At 39.6% G+C, this 18,930-nt stretch overlaps 1 protein-coding gene across 1 annotated transcript; it reads right to left on the bottom strand.

Moving 5' to 3' along the window:
• Nucleotides 1-137: 137 nt before the first annotated feature.
• On the bottom strand, nucleotides 138-18,514 carry adad2 (adenosine deaminase domain containing 2; the record flags this gene model as incomplete). The annotated part of the gene is made up of 10 exons (XM_080040908.1): nucleotides 138-248; nucleotides 408-540; nucleotides 3,306-3,540; nucleotides 9,557-9,771; nucleotides 9,911-10,081; nucleotides 10,357-10,507; nucleotides 15,441-15,569; nucleotides 16,258-16,396; nucleotides 17,044-17,188; nucleotides 18,363-18,514. The coding sequence occupies 10 exons, from the start codon at nucleotides 18,512-18,514 to the stop codon at nucleotides 138-140; spliced, it is 1,581 nt and encodes a 526-aa protein (XP_079897034.1).
• Between the last annotated feature and the right edge of the window lie 416 nt (nucleotides 18,515-18,930).

Below are 18,930 nucleotides of genomic sequence, written 5' to 3'. Positions count from 1 at the left end.
ACACAAACTGTAGAAAATAATATTATACATAAATCAAAACTAGTTACTGTACTGGAAATAATTGAAGTTCACAAAACGACAGTAAACTAAATCTCAAGAGGAACGCAAACAACATGGCTTGTTACTGGGAGGAACATTCAAGTGCTAAAGCAGTCCACCAGCTTCTTTGAACTCCAGGGACCCGCATGGTTGTTAAGCAATTGCTGTTTGACCAAATCTTTCACTGTCTGGTAGACCACTGCTTCCACCTGTAAAACAACAAACCATTTACAACATAAGAAATCACATCTGTGTTAAATAGTTGCAGAATGCACTACACATTCACCCTAAAGCACACTTGGATGTTACAGTACCACAGTTCTAGGATTTAGCACCAATCCTTCATGTTATCTATAGCACACACACACCTTGATGCTGTGATAGGTAGGAAGATCCAGCAGATAGCTATGCCCACCCAGCTGTGCAACTCGGAGGAAACAACTGTACAGGGCTCTTTTGCAAAGTCTGCTGGAGAAGCCAGGCCCACTCACAGATGGAGAGCTGGGAAATAAGAAAGAAGGAAAGAAAAAGCATTATAAGTTTTTTCATATAAACACAGTATTGGTAACATTATTTACCGACATTACCAATTAGTTAATTTCAATTATACCAATACCAAATATTCAAGAAAACCTATTTGTGAAGAAAGGAGCCAGTTAATTTCAGACCTGCAAACTCATAGGAGGTGAAAAAGGTGACAAACACCCGTCCCTTCTAGGGGGGTCGGGTGTTTTTCGCTGTCCAAACGATTGGCTATTGGTTAAATACCATTCACACAACCAGAGTTCTCCACTATTGCCTCCAATGTCCAGCTGGGTGAAAATAATAGCCAGCTGAGATCCTGACCCTCCTAGGGGGGTCCGGGGGTATGCCCCCCCGGGAGATTTTTTTTAAACTTTTTAAAGTGAAATGCATGAATCTGGTGCACTTTGAGAGGGAAATTAAGAGGCTAAATCTGAGGAATTTTGTGTGAACAAATAATTTGGAGACACTGGGTCGGATGAATTAGAAGCTTCTTGGATTTTCCATTACAATGTTCATTTAAAATAAAATATTATGCAGGGTCCTCTGGGTTGGGCTTGGTGCTCTTTTTCTTTTATGGGACATATTTCTCTGTAATATAATGAATACATTTAAATGCAGTAAGAGGAATGAAGCAGAAGAACTCTGTTGTCCAGCTATCTTTTTTTCCACAGATGAGGCTGAAATAGGTTATACAGTGCATGGGCATCTGAGCCCCATTTCCAAATGTTTTTAAATAAACACAATACACACTGGACGTGAACGTGACGTGATCAGTTAAACTTGGATTACCTCCCAGATGAACTGATTAAATTATTGGGCTATTAACTAGGCTATCTAGATCAAAACATTGTATTATTTTTTTTGTATGATATAATAATATGATGTTAATATCAAACACACAAACTAAAAAATAAAAATAAAAATAAATTGGGGGGGCGGGGAGGGGGCCTGTCGGTCGGCTCTGATTGTGAGCGCACTGCAGACACTTCATTTCTGCAATGTGCGCTCATTAAACTGTCAGCTTCACTTAAGAGTCCTGTGTGGGTCAACAGTGCAGTGCAAACTATGCAGCATAAAGTTATAACATTCGTCTACGACCGTGATGTTAAATCACCTTCACACAAAGTCTCCGCCCCAGCAAAGCAGCGAGTCGATCGCTGTGACGGTGAAAATCACCGGGACCCGGGAGACCCAGTGAGCGAGTGAGACGCCGCTCAGAAAAAACTCTGTGGTTTGATGGATGAAATCAGTCGGGGATATCCTGCCCGTTAACTTTGTCTACGGGAACGGCTTCCGCGATCTTTTTCTATGTCTCGAGTCTAACAGAGAGCCATGTCGGCAAACTGACAGCGCGACAGCGTGAGCTGCGTCCCTCCGTATAGTTTCTGTTTCAGTAGGCTGTTACATTAACCTCTGAAGAATTGACAGTGTTTAATCAAAGCCTCTAATTTTTTATTATCAAAAGGGTTTTGATTGAGACTTTTAGCCAATTCTAAAGTCTGAACACACAGCGGCAGCAGTGATGCTTGTGCCCGATCTTAACGCTGATTGGACAATACTCATGACGTCTACCAAAGATGTTTTATTGCCAAGATAACGATATTCCCTCGTCTCACACTACGGTAACTCGCCCACACAGTCCAGTCTGGGAAGCGCTGGCTGACTTCTCTGGCAGCTGCCGCTACCCCCCCCCCCACCCCTCCCAAAAACAAAAACTCTTCGGATCTATACGATTCACGTGGGTCATATATTTTGATTCTAAACGGCGATTTTCGCCGAAAAGCGACGAGTTTGCAGGTATGTAATTTGGTTCGGTAAACTGGTAAGGGTGTCACCCTTTAACAAATGCCAAACAATGAAAAAGAAAATATCTGCAAAGCCTGTTTTTAGGGAGTTTTGAATGCTGCACTGTTTTTCTTTGTTGTTTCAGTGTGTTGCCTTGCAGATATATTTGAGATAGACATGATTTAGTTCCATTTTGTATTACTAATACAAACCACATTTCATGTTTTCCTCTTGGCATCATTTTAGAGATTTGGGTGCACACATAGATTTTTAGGAAACAATAAATTGCTTCACCTTAGCTTAAAGAAGCAAACTATCGGCATGCTAATTCTACTTAACTAAATTAAAGAAGTCTAATGTATGTTGCTATCATTTAAATTTCTATTTAACTCATCCTACACACTTCACACCCTGTATTTATGCCCTTAAATGTATTTTCACGTGTGTATTTCATAAGGTGTATTGCTCAGAATTTGAAGCAGGGCTCATCCTGAAACTTCAAACTATGGTGTTGCCTAAAACTGATGGTTCAGACTACAGGACAAAAAACAAAATATGCAGCAACACAGTCAGCACAGAGCAGGATCAAATCTATTTTGGGCTGTAATCTCTGCTCAAGGACAGAACAGCCTGGAGTAAGGGCCATGTCTGTGTCACACTATCTACTGGACATTAGCAGTTGTCTGCAGCACCAAAGCCAAGAAATGGCAGGAGCCCCAGGCCTCACAGAGACTGTCAAACAAGCAAACTGCATCAGGCTCTGCCAGCAGTTCTACTCCATCTCTGGAACTAGCTGCAGGGGTGTGAATGATGTAAGCTGTAGTTAAGTCACGAGGAGTACAGGGCACCATACTGTTCCCAGGTTGTTTTTGCAGGGTAAAGTTACAGCACATTTTCTCCCTTTTTAAAGAAAATGTGTGCAGGAGATGGATTTCTTATATGCATCTCTATCTTACCCATCAATGATGAAGCCCTTGCAGCTGTCCAGAACTTCAATGTCCTTGTCTCCGAGGCACCAGTTGATGCTGAGATCATCATGGCGCGAGGACGTCCCGACCGGCCCCACATAGTCCCCACAGACAAAGAAGATGTCGTGTTTTTTGTAAAATGGCGGCAGGAAGTCCTTTAATCCGTCAGCAAGGCGTTTGTTGGTGATATCAGACACTTCCTCATTGAAGTGCTTCTGGCCCCCTGAATAAACATAATCTCAATTTGCTTCGAAATATTTCAAACATTAACAAACAAACGACAGACGTGAATCCATGTAACATTACACACAGATTTTCTGTGATCCTTTCCGTTACAGCAGGTACACATCATATAATGTCACCTCAACAGCTTCAGTTTGCTCATTTGAAAAACATCTCACTTACTATATAATGGAAATTTTACCAAAAATGTTTTCCTGTGCACACTACCTTAAACTTTTTATTTTTATTATTGTTTTATTGTGACTTCAATACAAAAATCAAGGAATGGTGTGACATTTTGGGAAATATGCTAATCACCTTCTTTTGTTAATTTATTTCTGTTTCATGTCTGAATACCGTCATTTTCGGACTATAAGCCGCGACTTTTTCCCCATTTTTCGACCCTGTTATTACACAGCACAGTATATGTGCTGTAGCTACTAGGGATGGGCGTTAGTAATCGAGTACTCCTCGTTTCAAATGAACTCGATTGGTGGATGAGGAAAATCGTTTTTTGTTTTTTTTAGTGACTGTAGCATTTAGGCCGGCGGACCGCGGCCGCCCCATTTTAAAATGTTATATATAAGTGTACAAAACGGCACAAAACGGATAAAATAAAGTTTAACAAAATTAAATATTTTGATGCAAGTGCAATAAACTGAGCGTTGTGTCAAACAGCAACTGCAAATAACTGCCACCTCCGTGCCAACGCAGCGCAGCCTGTGTTCTCCACAGCACCGGGGAGCTGAACACGGTCTCTCCTTCCTCCAGAACATGTTCAGGAATATAACTGTCCAATTATTTCAAAGCAGATGATAAAATTACGTTTATAAAAAGGGGAGATGACACCTGTTACTCTCAGTTAGTAAAGAGTAGACTCCAGGTGAGCATGCAAGGTGCTCTCCGCTTGGAAAGAAAAGTAAAGAAGAAGCAAGGCTTACTTCAGGCACATTCGCTCCGAGCCAACAACAGTTAAGAAGCCTTCAATAGGGAATATGGGGATAAGATTCAAAAACCGACCGGTGTAACGTTCCGTTAATGAGGAATTAGTCGCGGCAATTATTCACGGACACGGAGTGAGCATTACGCGGTTGGATATACAACTATCTGCTTTGGTGAGTTATTTATATGTATTTAAATTGTGGGACAATCATTTTATATTATTTGCTGCCCTTCTTATTTTAAATGGTGACTTAGGCTATATCTTTTTGTTACAACTACAGCCCATGCTTTTTTTCTCTTTTTTTCTCCCCATCGCAGACCTACTCGATCGGTTTAAATTGTGGCCCGTCTATTTAATTACTTTCAGTGAGGAAAATGTGTTTTAAACTTGTGGAAATAAATCCTTAATATCATATGGCAACTTTGACTGTTTGACAATAAGCATTGAGCGCTTTATTGCGGTGAACCGTTGTTCTGCAGACAGATGCGTTGCGTTCTAAAAATAGAAAAAAGTTGAACGAGGAATCGTTTGATCCTCGAGGAATGCAAGCGATCACACGAGTAGTGAAAACACTCGTGCCCATCCCTAGTAGCTATTATTGCTCTAAATGGTAACACTTGAATACGTTATTCAAATATGCAACTTGTTCGTTGAAATGTTAATAAATGGGAGCTTCCTCAAACAGCCATCTCTTTCCCGACAATCCCCTCTGTGCACAAACTCTTACATATGGTAATTAAACATTATAACACCTGCGGCTTATAGTCCAGTGCGGCTTATGGTGCGGAAAATACGGTACAATTTATTAGGGATGGGCGTTTTAAGAAATGTCCTTGATCGATGATCGGAAAATTAACGATCAACTATCGATTTAATATTTTTTTTTTTTTTTATTGCCAAGATTTAAAATACAGTGTTTTTACCACAGACTGTATGTAAGTGTTTTTACTCTAAATAACTTCTAGTCAAACAACAACCATTAAGACAAGGCAGTTTAGGTTCAACTTTTTGCAAGGTTTACAAAACAAGTTGTCATATTTATATTCTTAGAACCTAAGTATCGCCGCCTGCTGGTAAGATGTGTATGTTGCTGCCCATACAGTCTATGTTGCTGCCACATGGTGAAATTCATTGCATTGCTTCAGGACTCACACTACACAAAACACCCTCTTTTCGATCGATTTTGATTGAACTCGACGTCATTGTAAATGAGAGTCACCTCAATTGGTCTCTCGAGGATAAATAAAAGTTAAATGAAATGAAAATGACTGATTGATAAAAAGGTCAGGTGATTGTCAAAATTCTTAAAGATCAATGATTAATCATGCCCATCCCTATAACCTATGAAGCTACAGCCAAAAGCCAATTTTCTTAGCTTATCAGAAAGACTGGAAACATGGGGAAGGGGAAAAGTAAGCCTTGCTTTGCCAAAAAAATCTGCCTACCAGCACCTGTAAAGCTCATTAACTCTCATAAAACATCCAGTTAGATTTTCATCTATACAAATGCATTAAAAAGGAAAAATCCTTTTTACATAGAGTCACATGCTACTGGTTGCAGCTCCATATTTAGTGTACAGATATCAGTCAATGGGCATATTTATGGGCAGAGATTTGTGTCAGTAGAACTTGAATTTGAATTGATCGACTTGAATATGAATTGATCAACCTGCATTTGAATTATTGATACTTGAATTCGAATTTATACACTTGAATATGAATTATCCATTTGAATTTGAATTAATTGTACTTGAATATGAATTTTATTTACTTGGATCTGAATCAGTTAATATTCCAAATGACTTTCAAATAAAAATTCAAAATTCAAGTTTTCAAATTCAAGTAGAAAAAATTCAAGTAGAAAAAATTCAAGTTGAAAAAATTCAAGTAGAAAAAATTCAAGTAGAAAAAATTCAGATTCGAGTAGAGATGTGCACATCCGGGTTCTTTGAGGAAGAGCAATCGAGTGCAGATCTCTGATCCTAGGCTACAGCGTCCGGCCGGTGACCGTTATTGAACGTTCAGGAAATATAAAGTCATACATTAATTTGTTTAATCATCGTCTGTGTTTTTGACCTCTTGTTTTATAATCGAAGTATCTTTTAGAACACTAATCACGTTTCAGTAATGAAACTTAAAGTAGTTATAATATCGCCAATAGGCTATATCAATGAAAACAGACGGTCAAACAGCGTCCAAATGAGCTAAAATCCTAAATACAATAAACAGTAACATGGCAAACTTATTTTTAGGTAAGCTAATTGATTATTTATTAATTTCTACACACGTTTACATGTTTAGAGGCGAAGGATTCCTCCGACGCTCTCTGTCCGGCTTATCAAACAGCACTTTTTTTTTTTGAGCATTATGCTTAATTTCCTGCATTCTGGTGAATTTGTATTCACCAAACACCTTTCTTCAGTGCAAATGAACAGTAGACCTAGTGCGAATAGACCGAACTCTGATGTGTGACTTTATTATTGTGCCCCGCTGTGATCGCTCTCGCTGTCATCTCTCCTTGGAGGAGCAGGTGACCATTGCATCCTCTCTTTCTCTCTCTCTCTCCCCCCTGCGCTTAGCAGACAGAGGGAACGTATAGTGACTATGTTGAAGTTATCTAGGCTACTGCTTTGTGCCATTAACCTGGATTTGTAATGATAACCTGATGCTCATTAGTGCGCACCCCTCAGCACTCTGACTCTACCGAAGTGCGCATGGGAAGGCGGGGCACAAACGTAATCTTGTCCTGGGCACGGAGAAGAAATTCGACGGGCATATATATATATTATAGTGTATACATATTTATGCTCTGTCAAGTTGATGTGAGGGAGCAGGAGATGGGAAAGAGGACAGGCTATGAGACTGTTTACAGAGCAATCGCGGGAGCACAGGGCAAAGTGTAGGGGGGCGGAGAGGGGGTGCAGGCGGTGGTGAGGGGGGGTGCGGCCGCACCCCTATTACTTCCAACGTCCCATTTATATTCATCTCTTATTTATTGTAGCCTAAGCGTTTATGAATGACTGCACGACAGTTGTCAGATCGCGAACAGTTAAAATAAATTAGGCCTAGGCCTATGTGTTTCAAAGGGCATCGTTTTTAGTATTTTTTTTTTTAACTCACAATGCCAGTAGGCTATTCATAGGCTACTTTGTCTGAAGAATTGGGGCCTGTTTTAGGTGGTTTTGAGGCAACCCAGAGTTTGTTCGCTCTGAGTTAGTGGAAACTAACAGTTTCAGCAACATACGCCGTGGGTCTGCTGGATAGGTGATTTGACCTACTCTGAGTTTGTTTTCACTTTACGCTGTAGCTCCGACTGAAGAAATAGTGTCACTGCCACACAACGTAACCCTGTAGGACAGTTAAAGCAAAATCACTGCATAGAAATCTCCATCGGGATGTTTTTATAATTTCCTGATGATTTTACGTTTGCTTGTCCAGCTCAACTGACAGACAGCTGAGTGCTGTCTGATAAGCCGGACAGAGAGCGTCGGAGGAATCCTTCGCCTCTAAACATGTAAACGTGTGTAGAAATTAATAAATAATCAATTAGCTTACCTAAAAATAAGTTTGCCATGTTACTGTTTATTGTATTTAGGATTTTAGCTCATTTGGACGCTGTTTGACCGTCTGTTTTCATTGATATAGCCCAGGGGTGTCCAAACTTTTTTCACTGAGGGCCACATACAGAAAAATCTACGAAGGGCCGGGCCACTTTGCAAAAATAACACATTTATCAGGACATGTAGCTGCTCTGATGTTTAGTTTCATAGTGTCTTCGTAAATTGTAATCCTTCTTCACGGTAACACTTTCCTTGCACATTAAACAGACACATTTCCCCTCTTGCTTATATGCCAATGATACATCCAGTGTTTTCTGCCTTTGCGTCCAATATCCAGCAGGGTGAAAATAGTATCCAGCCGAGGTCTCGACCCTCCTAGGGGGGTCCGGGGGTATGCCCCCCCGGGAGATTTTTTTACGTTTTTAAAGTGAAATGCATGAATCTGGTGCACTTTGAGAGGGAAATTAAGTTTTAAGTATTAATTTTGTATGAAAAAAAAATGGAGACACTGTGTCAGATGAATTAGAAGCTATTGGAGAAGGACATAGATTTTCCATAATAATATTAATTTAAAATAAAATATTATGCAGGGTCCTCTGGGATGGGCTCTTTTTCTTTTATGGGACATATTTCTCTGTAATATAATGAGTGCATTTAAATTATTTAAAAATTAAAAGCGCCATATTACATTATATTTTTAAAATGTGCCACAGGCCAATCAATCAGTGTTTGACACCCCTGCACTAGTGGGTTAACTAAGAAATGCAAAAAAAAAAAAAAAAATTTTTTTTTTTTTTTTTTTTTTAAAGGGCCATATTACATTATATTCTTAAAATCGGCCGCGGGCCAATAAAAAGCGGGCCGCGGGCCGCAGTTGGCCCGCGGGCCGTAGTTTGGACACCCCTGATATAGCCTATTGGCGATATTATAACTACTTTAAGTTTCATTACTGAAACGTGATTAGTGTTCTAAAAGATACTTCGATTATAAAACAAGAGGTCAAAACACAGACGATGATTAAACAAATTAATGTATGACTTTATATTTCCTGAACGTTCAATAACGGTCACCGGCCGGACGCTGTAGCCTAGGATCAGAGATCTGCACTCGATTGCTCTTCCTCAAAGAACCCGGATGTGCACATCTCTACTCGAATCTGAATTTTTTCTACTTGAATTTTTTCTACTTGAATTTTTTCAACTTGAATTTTTTCTACTTGAATTTTTTCTACTTGAATTTGAAAACTTGAATTTTGAATTTTTATTTGAAAGTCATTTGGAATATTAACTGATTCAGATTCAAGTAAATAAAATTCAGATTCAAGTACAATTAATTCAAATTCAAATGGATAATTCATATTCAAGTGTATAAATTCGAATTCAAGTATCAATAATTCAAATGCAGGTTGATCAATTCATATTCAAGTCGATCAATTCAAATTCAAGTTCTACTGACACAAATCTCTGCCCATACATATTTCCAAAAATGTAAATGAATGGTTTTGAGGCTCTTTACCTAGCACCATGCTGGTGATGTAGAGTGGCTGGATGAAGTGGCTCAGTAATGCACCCTGAACTCCTGTGACAGTCCAGCGGCACAACTTGTCACTACCAGACATGCAACAGACTCTGGCGCCCCAGAGACTCGGGTCAAGGTAGGCTACAGGGACCAGCAGCCCCTTGGCGTGATATTGCAGCTTCAGAGATAACCAAGTGCTGTTTGCATTGCCCCTAGACAGGAATGAAATCCATAATTTCATCATGCAGAGGCATTTCACGTACACAGTGCAAAATATTGCTTTAAACAAAGCACACAGGATAAATATGGTTGAAGAAACCCTCAAAGGGAGGTAATAACAGACTGCCGTACTTGAAGTAGAAGTTCTTAGCTGCTCCCTCAGGACACTGATTGGTGTAGAGATGCAGACTGATCTGGGGTTTGAGCTGAAGCTGGTGGCTGTCTGCACTACTCTCGAAAATGCAGTTCTCTTTGGCCTTTGGATCAGCTTCAAAGAACAGCAAGAGCTGTTTATACAGAAACCTGAACACAAGCCAGGAAATATCACTCACTTTGAAACACACCGGCACTTTGAATGCAACAGAAGCACCATCAATGGTAGGAAAGAGTGAGCGAGCTGATCCACGCTGCCAGTGCTAACAAGTAATGAACAGACTAGTCGTGAATTCATCATTGTATCAATAAGGAAAAGGAAATATGTATTCATGTTTTAATATGTATTTAAACTGAACATTTTGTAAATTGTGAAAATGGACATTAGGGATATGCATGAGGTTGTTCTTCGCCCCTTGTTTTACCTTCGGAGAGCCCGTCTGGCGATGACGATTGCGTGGCTGTCATGGACCATTGTCCCGTTGTAGCAAAGCCACTTGCTGCAGCTCGAACGGCCAGCTCCCAATGCCACCACCTTGTAATGCTCACATAGACGACCTGCTGTATCCATCACTTCTATGGAGGAAATCAGACCATTTTCAACCTATTACTAACTTCAGCTGTAGTAAATATAAACGGAGCCAGAACGGCAGAGATATAACAATACATTTTAAAAACCTGGATATAAAATACCTTGATGTTAGCTAGAGTGAAATGCCATTGATTTGCCTTCCTCATCAGTCTACATTCAAACCATAGCATGTGGCTGAAAGGATTTGCAGGTCATACTCAATCATACAGGCTTCGTTGAGTAATTATAAAGGCAACACACTTGGAGTAAACAACAGTTTAAACGTTTGTAAACACCTACCAAAAAGATCATTGTCACTTAAATATTTTCTATTTGCATTTAAAAAATATTCATGATTGAGACAAATTCAATAAAAAAAAACCTTTATATGACTAATGAAAGGCAGCTTAATTTGACTTTGTCATTAGTACAGGCCCAGTTTATTAAGTTCAAACCTTTACAGAAAATTATCAATTTCTCTTTAAGTATATATACAGTTTCTCACAAAAGTCAGCACACCCCTCACATTTCTTCAAATATTTCATTACTGTAATTTAAGGACTATAAGCCGCAACTTTTTCCCCATTTTTCGACCCTGTTATTACACAGCACAGAATATGTTCTGTAGCTACTAGGGATGGGCGTTAATAATCGAGTACTCCTCGTTTCAAATGAACTCGATTGGTGGATGAGGAAAATCGTTTATTTTTTTAGTGACTGTAGCCTTTAGGCTGGCGGGCCGCAGCCGCCCCTATTTTAAAATGTTATATACGTGTTAGGGCTGTCAAGCGATTAAAAAATTAATCGAGTTAATTACAGGCTCTGTGATTAATTAATCTAAATTAATCGCATACTTATATGACACTTTTATACCTGTTTGTAAACAGCTGTATAGCCTACTACAGTTTGTTTCTCTGTGTCTCTCTCTCTCTCTCTCTCGCTCGCTCGCTCTCCGTCTCTCGTAACTTCTGTCTCCTTCCCTCAGCCAGCTTTATACATGAACTAGCGCCGAATTTTCTCAAAAAAACAAGCAGACAAAATTACGACTTTCCATCTCCCACAACAGACAGCGCTGCACTGCCACCATTTCGTAGCTTACTCATAGGCAAAAATATTGACACACACACACACACACACACACACGGGGCGGGTGCTAGACAGCTAGCAAACAAAATTGGAGGAAGATTGAGAGATATGGCCTACTCACTGTTTTGAACCTAGCCTACATTGTTGCACCCACTAAATAAATAATGCACGGACACTGCGGAGGATTAAGTAAGATGTCTCCCTACCTTCTTGCATCCCATAAACCGTCCATAGAGCCCTCAAGTCGGCCCCTTTCCCTTGCTTCTCTCTTTACCTTTCTCTCTTTAACCCACGCGCCCGGCCCGGCGAGCTACAGGTGCAGCTCCGCACCACTTTTGCACCGGGTCAAAAGGCATTATAGAAGTGCGATTAATCTGCGTTAATTTTTCTGTGATTAATTAATCGAAATTAACGCATTAATTTGACAGCCCTAATACGTGTACAAAACAGCACAAAACGGATAAAATAAAGTTTAACAAAATTAAATATTTTGATGCAAGTGCAATAAACTGAGCGTTGTGTCAAACAGCAACTGCAAATAACTGCCACCTCCGTGCCAACGCAGCGCAGCCTGTGTTCTTCACGGCACCTGGGAGCTGAACACGGTCTCTCCTTTCTCTAGAACATTTTCAGGAATATAACTGTCCAATTATTTCAAAGCAGATGATAAAGTTACATTTATAAAAAGGGGAGATGACACCTGTTACTCTCAGTTAGAATGAGTAGACTCCAGGTGAGCCTGCAAGGTGCTCTTCGCTTGGAAATAAAAGTAAAGAAGAAGCAAGGCTTACTTCAGGCACATTCGCTCCGAGCCAACAACAGTTAAGAAGCCTTCAATAGGGAATATGGGGATAAGATTCAAAAACCGACCGGTGTAACGTTCCGTTAATGAGGAATTAGTCGCGGTAATTATTCACGGACACGGAGTGAGCATTATGCGGTTGGATATACAACTATCTGCTTTGGTGAGTTATTTATATGTATTTAAATTGTAGGACAATCATTTTATATTATTTGCTGCCCTTCTTATTTTAAATGGTGACTTAGGCTATTTTTTTTAGGCCATGCTTTTTTTCTCCGCACCGCAGACTTACTCGATCGGTTTAAATTGTGGCCCATCTATTTAATTACTTTCAGTGAGGAAAATGTGTTTTAAACTTGTGGAAATAAATCCTTAATATATGGCAACTGTGACTGTTTGACAATAAGCATTGAGCGCTTTATTGCGGTGAACCGTTGTTCTGCAGACAGATGCGTTGCGTTCTAAAAATAGAAAAAAGTTTAATGAGGAATCGATTGATCCTCGAGGAATGCAAGCGATCACACGAGTAGCGAAAACACTCGTGCCCATCCCTAGTAGCTACTATTGCACTAAATGGTAACACTTGAATACGTTATGCAAATATGCAACTTGTTTGTTGAAATGTTAATAAATGGGAGCTTCCTCAAGCAGCCATCTCTTTCCCGACAATCCCCTCTGCGCACAAACTCTTACATATGGTAATTAAACATTATAACACCTGCGGCTTATAGTCCAGTGCGGCTTATAGTGCGGAAAATACGGTATATCTTTTCATGGGACAACACTGAAGAAATGCCACTTTGATACAATGTAAAGTAGTCAGTGTACAGCTTGTATAACAGTGTAAATTTACTGTCCCCTCAAAATAACTCGACACACAGCCATTACTGTCTAAAGTGCTGGCAACAAAAGTGAGTACACCCCTAAGTGAAAATGTCCAAATTGCACCCAAAGACCAGTATGATTTAAACATTAATGGCTGTGTTTCAATTAATTTGAGGGAACAGTAAATTAACACTGTTATACTAGCTGTACACTGACTACTTCACATTGTATCAAAGTGTCATTTCTTTAGTGTTATCCCATGAAGAGATATAATGAAATATTTGAAGAAATGTGAGGGGTGTACTCACTTTTTTTTTTTTTTTAATATATTTTTTTGCATTTTTATGCTTTATTGACAGTGTAGAGACAGAGTTGAAATGGGGCAGAGAGGGGAGTGACATGCAGAGAACGACCGCGGGCTGGAATCGAATCCGGGTGCGCTGCTGGCCGAGGCCCATGGGGGGACGCCCTACCAACTGAGCTAAGGGCGCCCCTGGGTGTACTCACTTTTGTGAGATACTGTATATATACAGGTCCTTCTCATATAATTAGCATATTGTGATGAAGTTCAATATTTTCTGTAATGTACTGATAAACATTAGACTTTCATATATTTTAGATTCATTACACACAACTGAAGTAGTTCAAGCCTTTTATTGTTTTAATATTGATGATTTTGGCAAAAAAGTAAAGAAAAACCAAAAATCCCTATCTCAAAAAATTAGCATATTTCATCCGACCAATAAAAGAAAAGTCTTTTTAATACAACAAAGTCAACCTTCAAATAATTATGTTCAGTTATGCACTCAATACTTGGTCGGGAATCCTTTCGCAGAAATGACTGCTTCAATGCGGCGTGGCATGGAGGCAATCAGCCTGTGGCACTGCTGAGGTGTTATGGAGGCCCAGGATGCTTCGATAGCGGCCTTAAGCTCATCCACAGTGTTGGGTTTGGTGTCTCTCAACTTCCTCTTCACAATATCCCACAGATTCTCTATGGGTCAGGAGAGTTGGCAGGCCAATTGAGCACAGTAATACCATGGTCAATAAACCATTTACCAGTGGTTTTGGCACTGTGAGCAGGTGCCAGGTCTTGTTGAAAAATTAAATCTTCATCTCCATAAAGCTTTTCAGCAGATGGAAGCATGAAATGCTCCAAAATCTCCTGATAGCTAGCTGCATTGACCCTGCCTTTGATAAAACACAGTGGACCAACACCAGCAGCTGACATGGCACCCCAGACCATCACTGACTGTGGGTACTTGACACTGGACTTCAGGCATTTTGGCATTTCCTTCTCCCCAGTCTTCCTCCAGACTCTGGCACCTTGATTTCCGAATGACATGCAAAATTTGCTTTCATCCGAAAAAAGTACTTTGGACCACTGAGCAACAGTCCAGTGCTGCTTCTCTGTAGCCCAGGTCAGGCGCTTCTGCCGCTGTTTCTGGTTCAAAAGTGGCTTGACCTGGGGAATGCGGCACCTGTAGCCCATTTCCTGCACACGCCTGTGCACGGTGGCTCTGGATGTTTCTACTCCAGACTCAGTCCACTGCTTCTGCAGGTCCCCCAAGGTCTGGAATCGGCCCTTCTCCACAATCCTCCTCAGGGTCCGGTCACCTCTTCTGGTTGTGCAGCGTTTTCTGCCACACTTTTTCCTTCCCACAGACTTCCCACTGAGGTGACTTGATACAGCACTCTGGGAACAGCCTATTCGCTCAGAAATTTCTTTCTGTGTCTTACCCTCTTGCTTGAGGGTGTCAATGATGGCCTTCTAGACAGCAGTCAGGTCGGCAGTCTTACCCATGATTGCGGTTTTGAGTAATGAACCAGGCTGGGAGTTTTTAAAAGCCTCAGGAATCTTTTGCAGGTGTTTAGAGTTAATTAGTTGATTCAGATGATTAAGTTAAGAGCTCGTTTAGAGTACCTTTTCATTATATGCTAATTTTTTGAGATAGGAATTTGGGGTTTTCATGAGCTGTATGCCAAAATCATCAGTATTAAAACAACAAAAGACCTGAAATATTTCAGTTGGTGTGCAATGAATCTAAAATATATGAAAGTTCAATTATTATCATTACATTATGGAAAATAATCAACTTTATCACAATATGCTAATTATATGAGAAGGACCTGTATATATACATATATATAAAAAAAAGCATTTTATCAAATTAGTTAAACTAAAGAAAAGTAAAGTAGCCCATTAACATAACTAAAGTGCTTACTTCTTGTCAACACAAATGCTGCCATGTGGCTCTTGCAACCATGGAAATCAGGACACATCTTCAGGAGGCTGTCAAACTTCTCACTACTTATTACTGCCATGTGATTCTTGTGCCAGTCAGTTCGCCAGACTGGAAGAAATATAAAAACAAAACAAAAAGCACAGCTGTATTATTCAGAGAGACAATGCATTTGACATAAACATGTCTGTGCTGTTCTGAAAACTTTTTCAAATATGAGTGATAAGTAGTGCTCACATTTCATTTGCTACTGCTGCACTGTATCTGTTAGTAGATTGACTGACTATTTTTATTGTTATCCTTTTCTTTTAATCACAAACAAGTCAGAAAGTGTTTTTCCATATTTACTCTCCATCCACCTCCATCTAAGCACAAAAGCCTTCTGCATCAACATGTTTTTTCCCCTGAGGCCCAATGCATTAAGAATGAAGCAGACCCTGAGTCATATACTTACATACACTTACTAAAATGTAGTCACAGAAACCGTAATTGTACTTTTGTCAAAGAGTCAACCAAATCAATTTTTTCATTTGGTGTCATCTCTCAGATTGATATTTCATTATTCATGGAGGGCTTTAATTTCAATCACTAGCCTGGTATTCTCACAAAATACAGTTTTGTTTTCAATTTTGAAAAGAACAGAGTGGTGTGGGAGACATGGAGAGAGTGACTGAACACCAGATGGGTTTCAGCATTCTGAACTAGCTGCAGGGGCTCCGGCAAACAGTCATGATTACTGCAATGATTTAGGGAAAATCCTGACTACATTTATATACTGAAATCCTGACGACTGTTAAACCTTCAGTCTTTAAGCTCATGTCCGGAATCCTGAAGTCCACGATCTGATCCAGGAGGAGCTCTTCATCCGAGTGTATGCTTTCAGCAGGTGACATACCGGGAAGAGAGAGGACAATTGTGTCCCCATCAGAGTCTTCGTCCTGAGGAAAAGAAAATAATTCTAGTAAAAATAGGGATCTTTTTTAATCCTTTTGTCAACCTTGAACCTACTTCTGTAGACATTTAGGAAGGCATACTGCAGTGTTGTTAGAACATGTTGGGGTTTGCTCTTGTACAAAGTATTTCAAATCTGACAACTAATTTGGTCCTTGTGCACTTCTTACTTTTATGCTTTTTATGACATGCTTTATTGTTGTCTCTTTATTGAATGACCGGTATGTCGATAACTTATATGTTGATAACTTATGTGTGCGACTAAATAAAGGTTCAATCAAAATAAATTAATAAGTAAGATTCTATTGGTCATAGCCAGAGTGACAAGGTTGCTGCAGATGGTGTTGAACCCCTCCAGTTGGCTGGTATGATATGATGAACAGGTGTTGAGATTTCAATTTGATTTGCATTTTCTCAATTATTGCTTTATACCGTAATGTATTCCAACATCATTTCAGATGGTCAGTGTAGAATCAAAGTTATAATAAGAAGATAAGGTTGCAAATGTTTACTAACCACGAAAGCTTCAGCTAGAGCTGACATATCTTTTGTGATCAAATAACTAGGTGAAATCCTTGACAATATCTTAATGCACTTACCATTTTCAATAAGTAGAGTGAAACGCTGACATTACCTCATCATCCAACAGGATTTTGCTAAGATCAAGTTTATCGCTGGGTTTTAGGATGGCAGCCTTCTCCAGTCTTGGTCTGTCACCTCCTTCAAGAAGTAAAGCTTCTTTATCTCGATCATGGTTTCCGGAAGCTTGCAGATGTTCCCTAAGAGGTTACAAATACAATGACCATATTAAACATTTTAAACTGAGGCAGCTCCCTCATTATGTCTGGATGGATGTCAATGAAGATTCACGGTTAAAATAGCATGTCAAATCAAATGTGGCTGCCAGTAATTTGAGATTTCCATCACCCCCGTTTTGCATTATATTAGTAGCAATTGTAATTATGAACACAATTTGACTATGCTTTCCTCTCAGTGCAAAAACATTCCAGATGATTGTGCTGAGCAGGGAGGGGCGGTTGAGGTATTACAAGGCCCACCAGTGCCTAATAAATCATTTTCGCTACCTTCATGTTTCAGTAGAAGTGTGAAGAAATCCCTCACAAATGAGATCAAACCACTTCAATTACATTTGAGTTTTCAGCTGAAAAACCTCAAAGAAGTTTCTGATGTTATTTCAGTTTGCAATTAAAAATGTAGAGTTTTAGTTGACAGATAGAGAAGAAAAAGAGGGGATGACTAAGGCAACAAAGTATCGAGGAAGATGCTAACCAAATACTTGACATTTGTCACAACCAAATGAGCCAGTGGGTTGTCCTCTGTCCTGAAAGTATGGGTTAACTCTTAATGAGCTTCAGTAACTGACAGTGACTACATCCAATTTAAACTGGACACACGCCAGCAGGCTCCTCACCTACCCGTCCTGAAACATCGGTAACAAGCAGCTGTGGCAAAACAAAAGGCCAATTTGCTGATGAAAAAGGACCAGTTACAGCTTGGTTTTATTGAGGAGGTCTGCGCTTAGGAACGCAACAGATAAATGGATTAGTTAAGCCAAATGCAAGAGTGAGAAGAGTTACAGTGAATCTGTCATGTTTAAAGACATGGTTAATATTATACATGGACTGAACAATTTCTGCCCATCTTTAGACTTGGAAGAACCTGTATAAAAAGTAAAATCTTCTACTCGGAAAATGACATTCAGCGATAAGGTGGTTGTTATTTGACTCTTGTTGAGAACGGCGTTGATAATTAGTGCAATCATTATTATTAAAAGTAACATCATACTAATTAATATTCTTCTCCACCTTCTTTCTCTCTTATTTCCTTTGTGTTTTCCCTTGGGTATGCACTGCGTTATAAAAAATAAAATTCACCTTGCCTAGTCTAGTGTCCCTGTAACCGCAATACAACACTGCCATCCTTTTGTTTTACCTCAACCGAGTAGCACCACTATAATCAGGCACATCATCTGTGAGGCGGAGCCGAAGACGGCGAGCGTGCAGGCTTGGCTCAAAGTCTGACAGAGACTGAAAACTAGCAGCACCTCTCCTAGGACTGTATTTAGACCCTTCCTGGTCTGCCATGCTTCTCACGCAACCTACAAGAAAATTGAAAACATGTTAGTGTTAAGGTTTGCATAATCAACAAAAGGCCTCATTTTACAAGAGCACCAGAATTTCTTATTTTTGATATTATCAGAGCAACTTTATAAGGCCTTCAACTGAAAAGTTCCGATGATATTACCTGTGAGGAAGACAACCATTACAATAAAGTGTAAAAGATAGTCTGCATGCCTCAATCTGTTTGCTGGTGCTTTTTCATGTTTAAGCAGGATAAAACATGTAAAACAAACAACATAATATTTAAGATATCCAAAATTGCAAACAAAAAAATATTTTTACTTTTACCTTGGACTTAGGAAATTGTGCTGTCCAATGATTGAGAAAAATAACCAAAATACTTTTTTTTTATATTAATAATACATCGCAGCCTTACATTT

This window comes from Ammodytes marinus, assembly GCF_949987685.1.
Source record: "Ammodytes marinus genome assembly, chromosome: 14".
Classification (NCBI taxonomy): domain Eukaryota; kingdom Metazoa; phylum Chordata; class Actinopteri; order Uranoscopiformes; family Ammodytidae; genus Ammodytes; species Ammodytes marinus.
The sequence above is the reverse complement of the archived record's forward strand: the minus strand, read 5'-3'. Positions and strand labels throughout refer to the sequence as shown.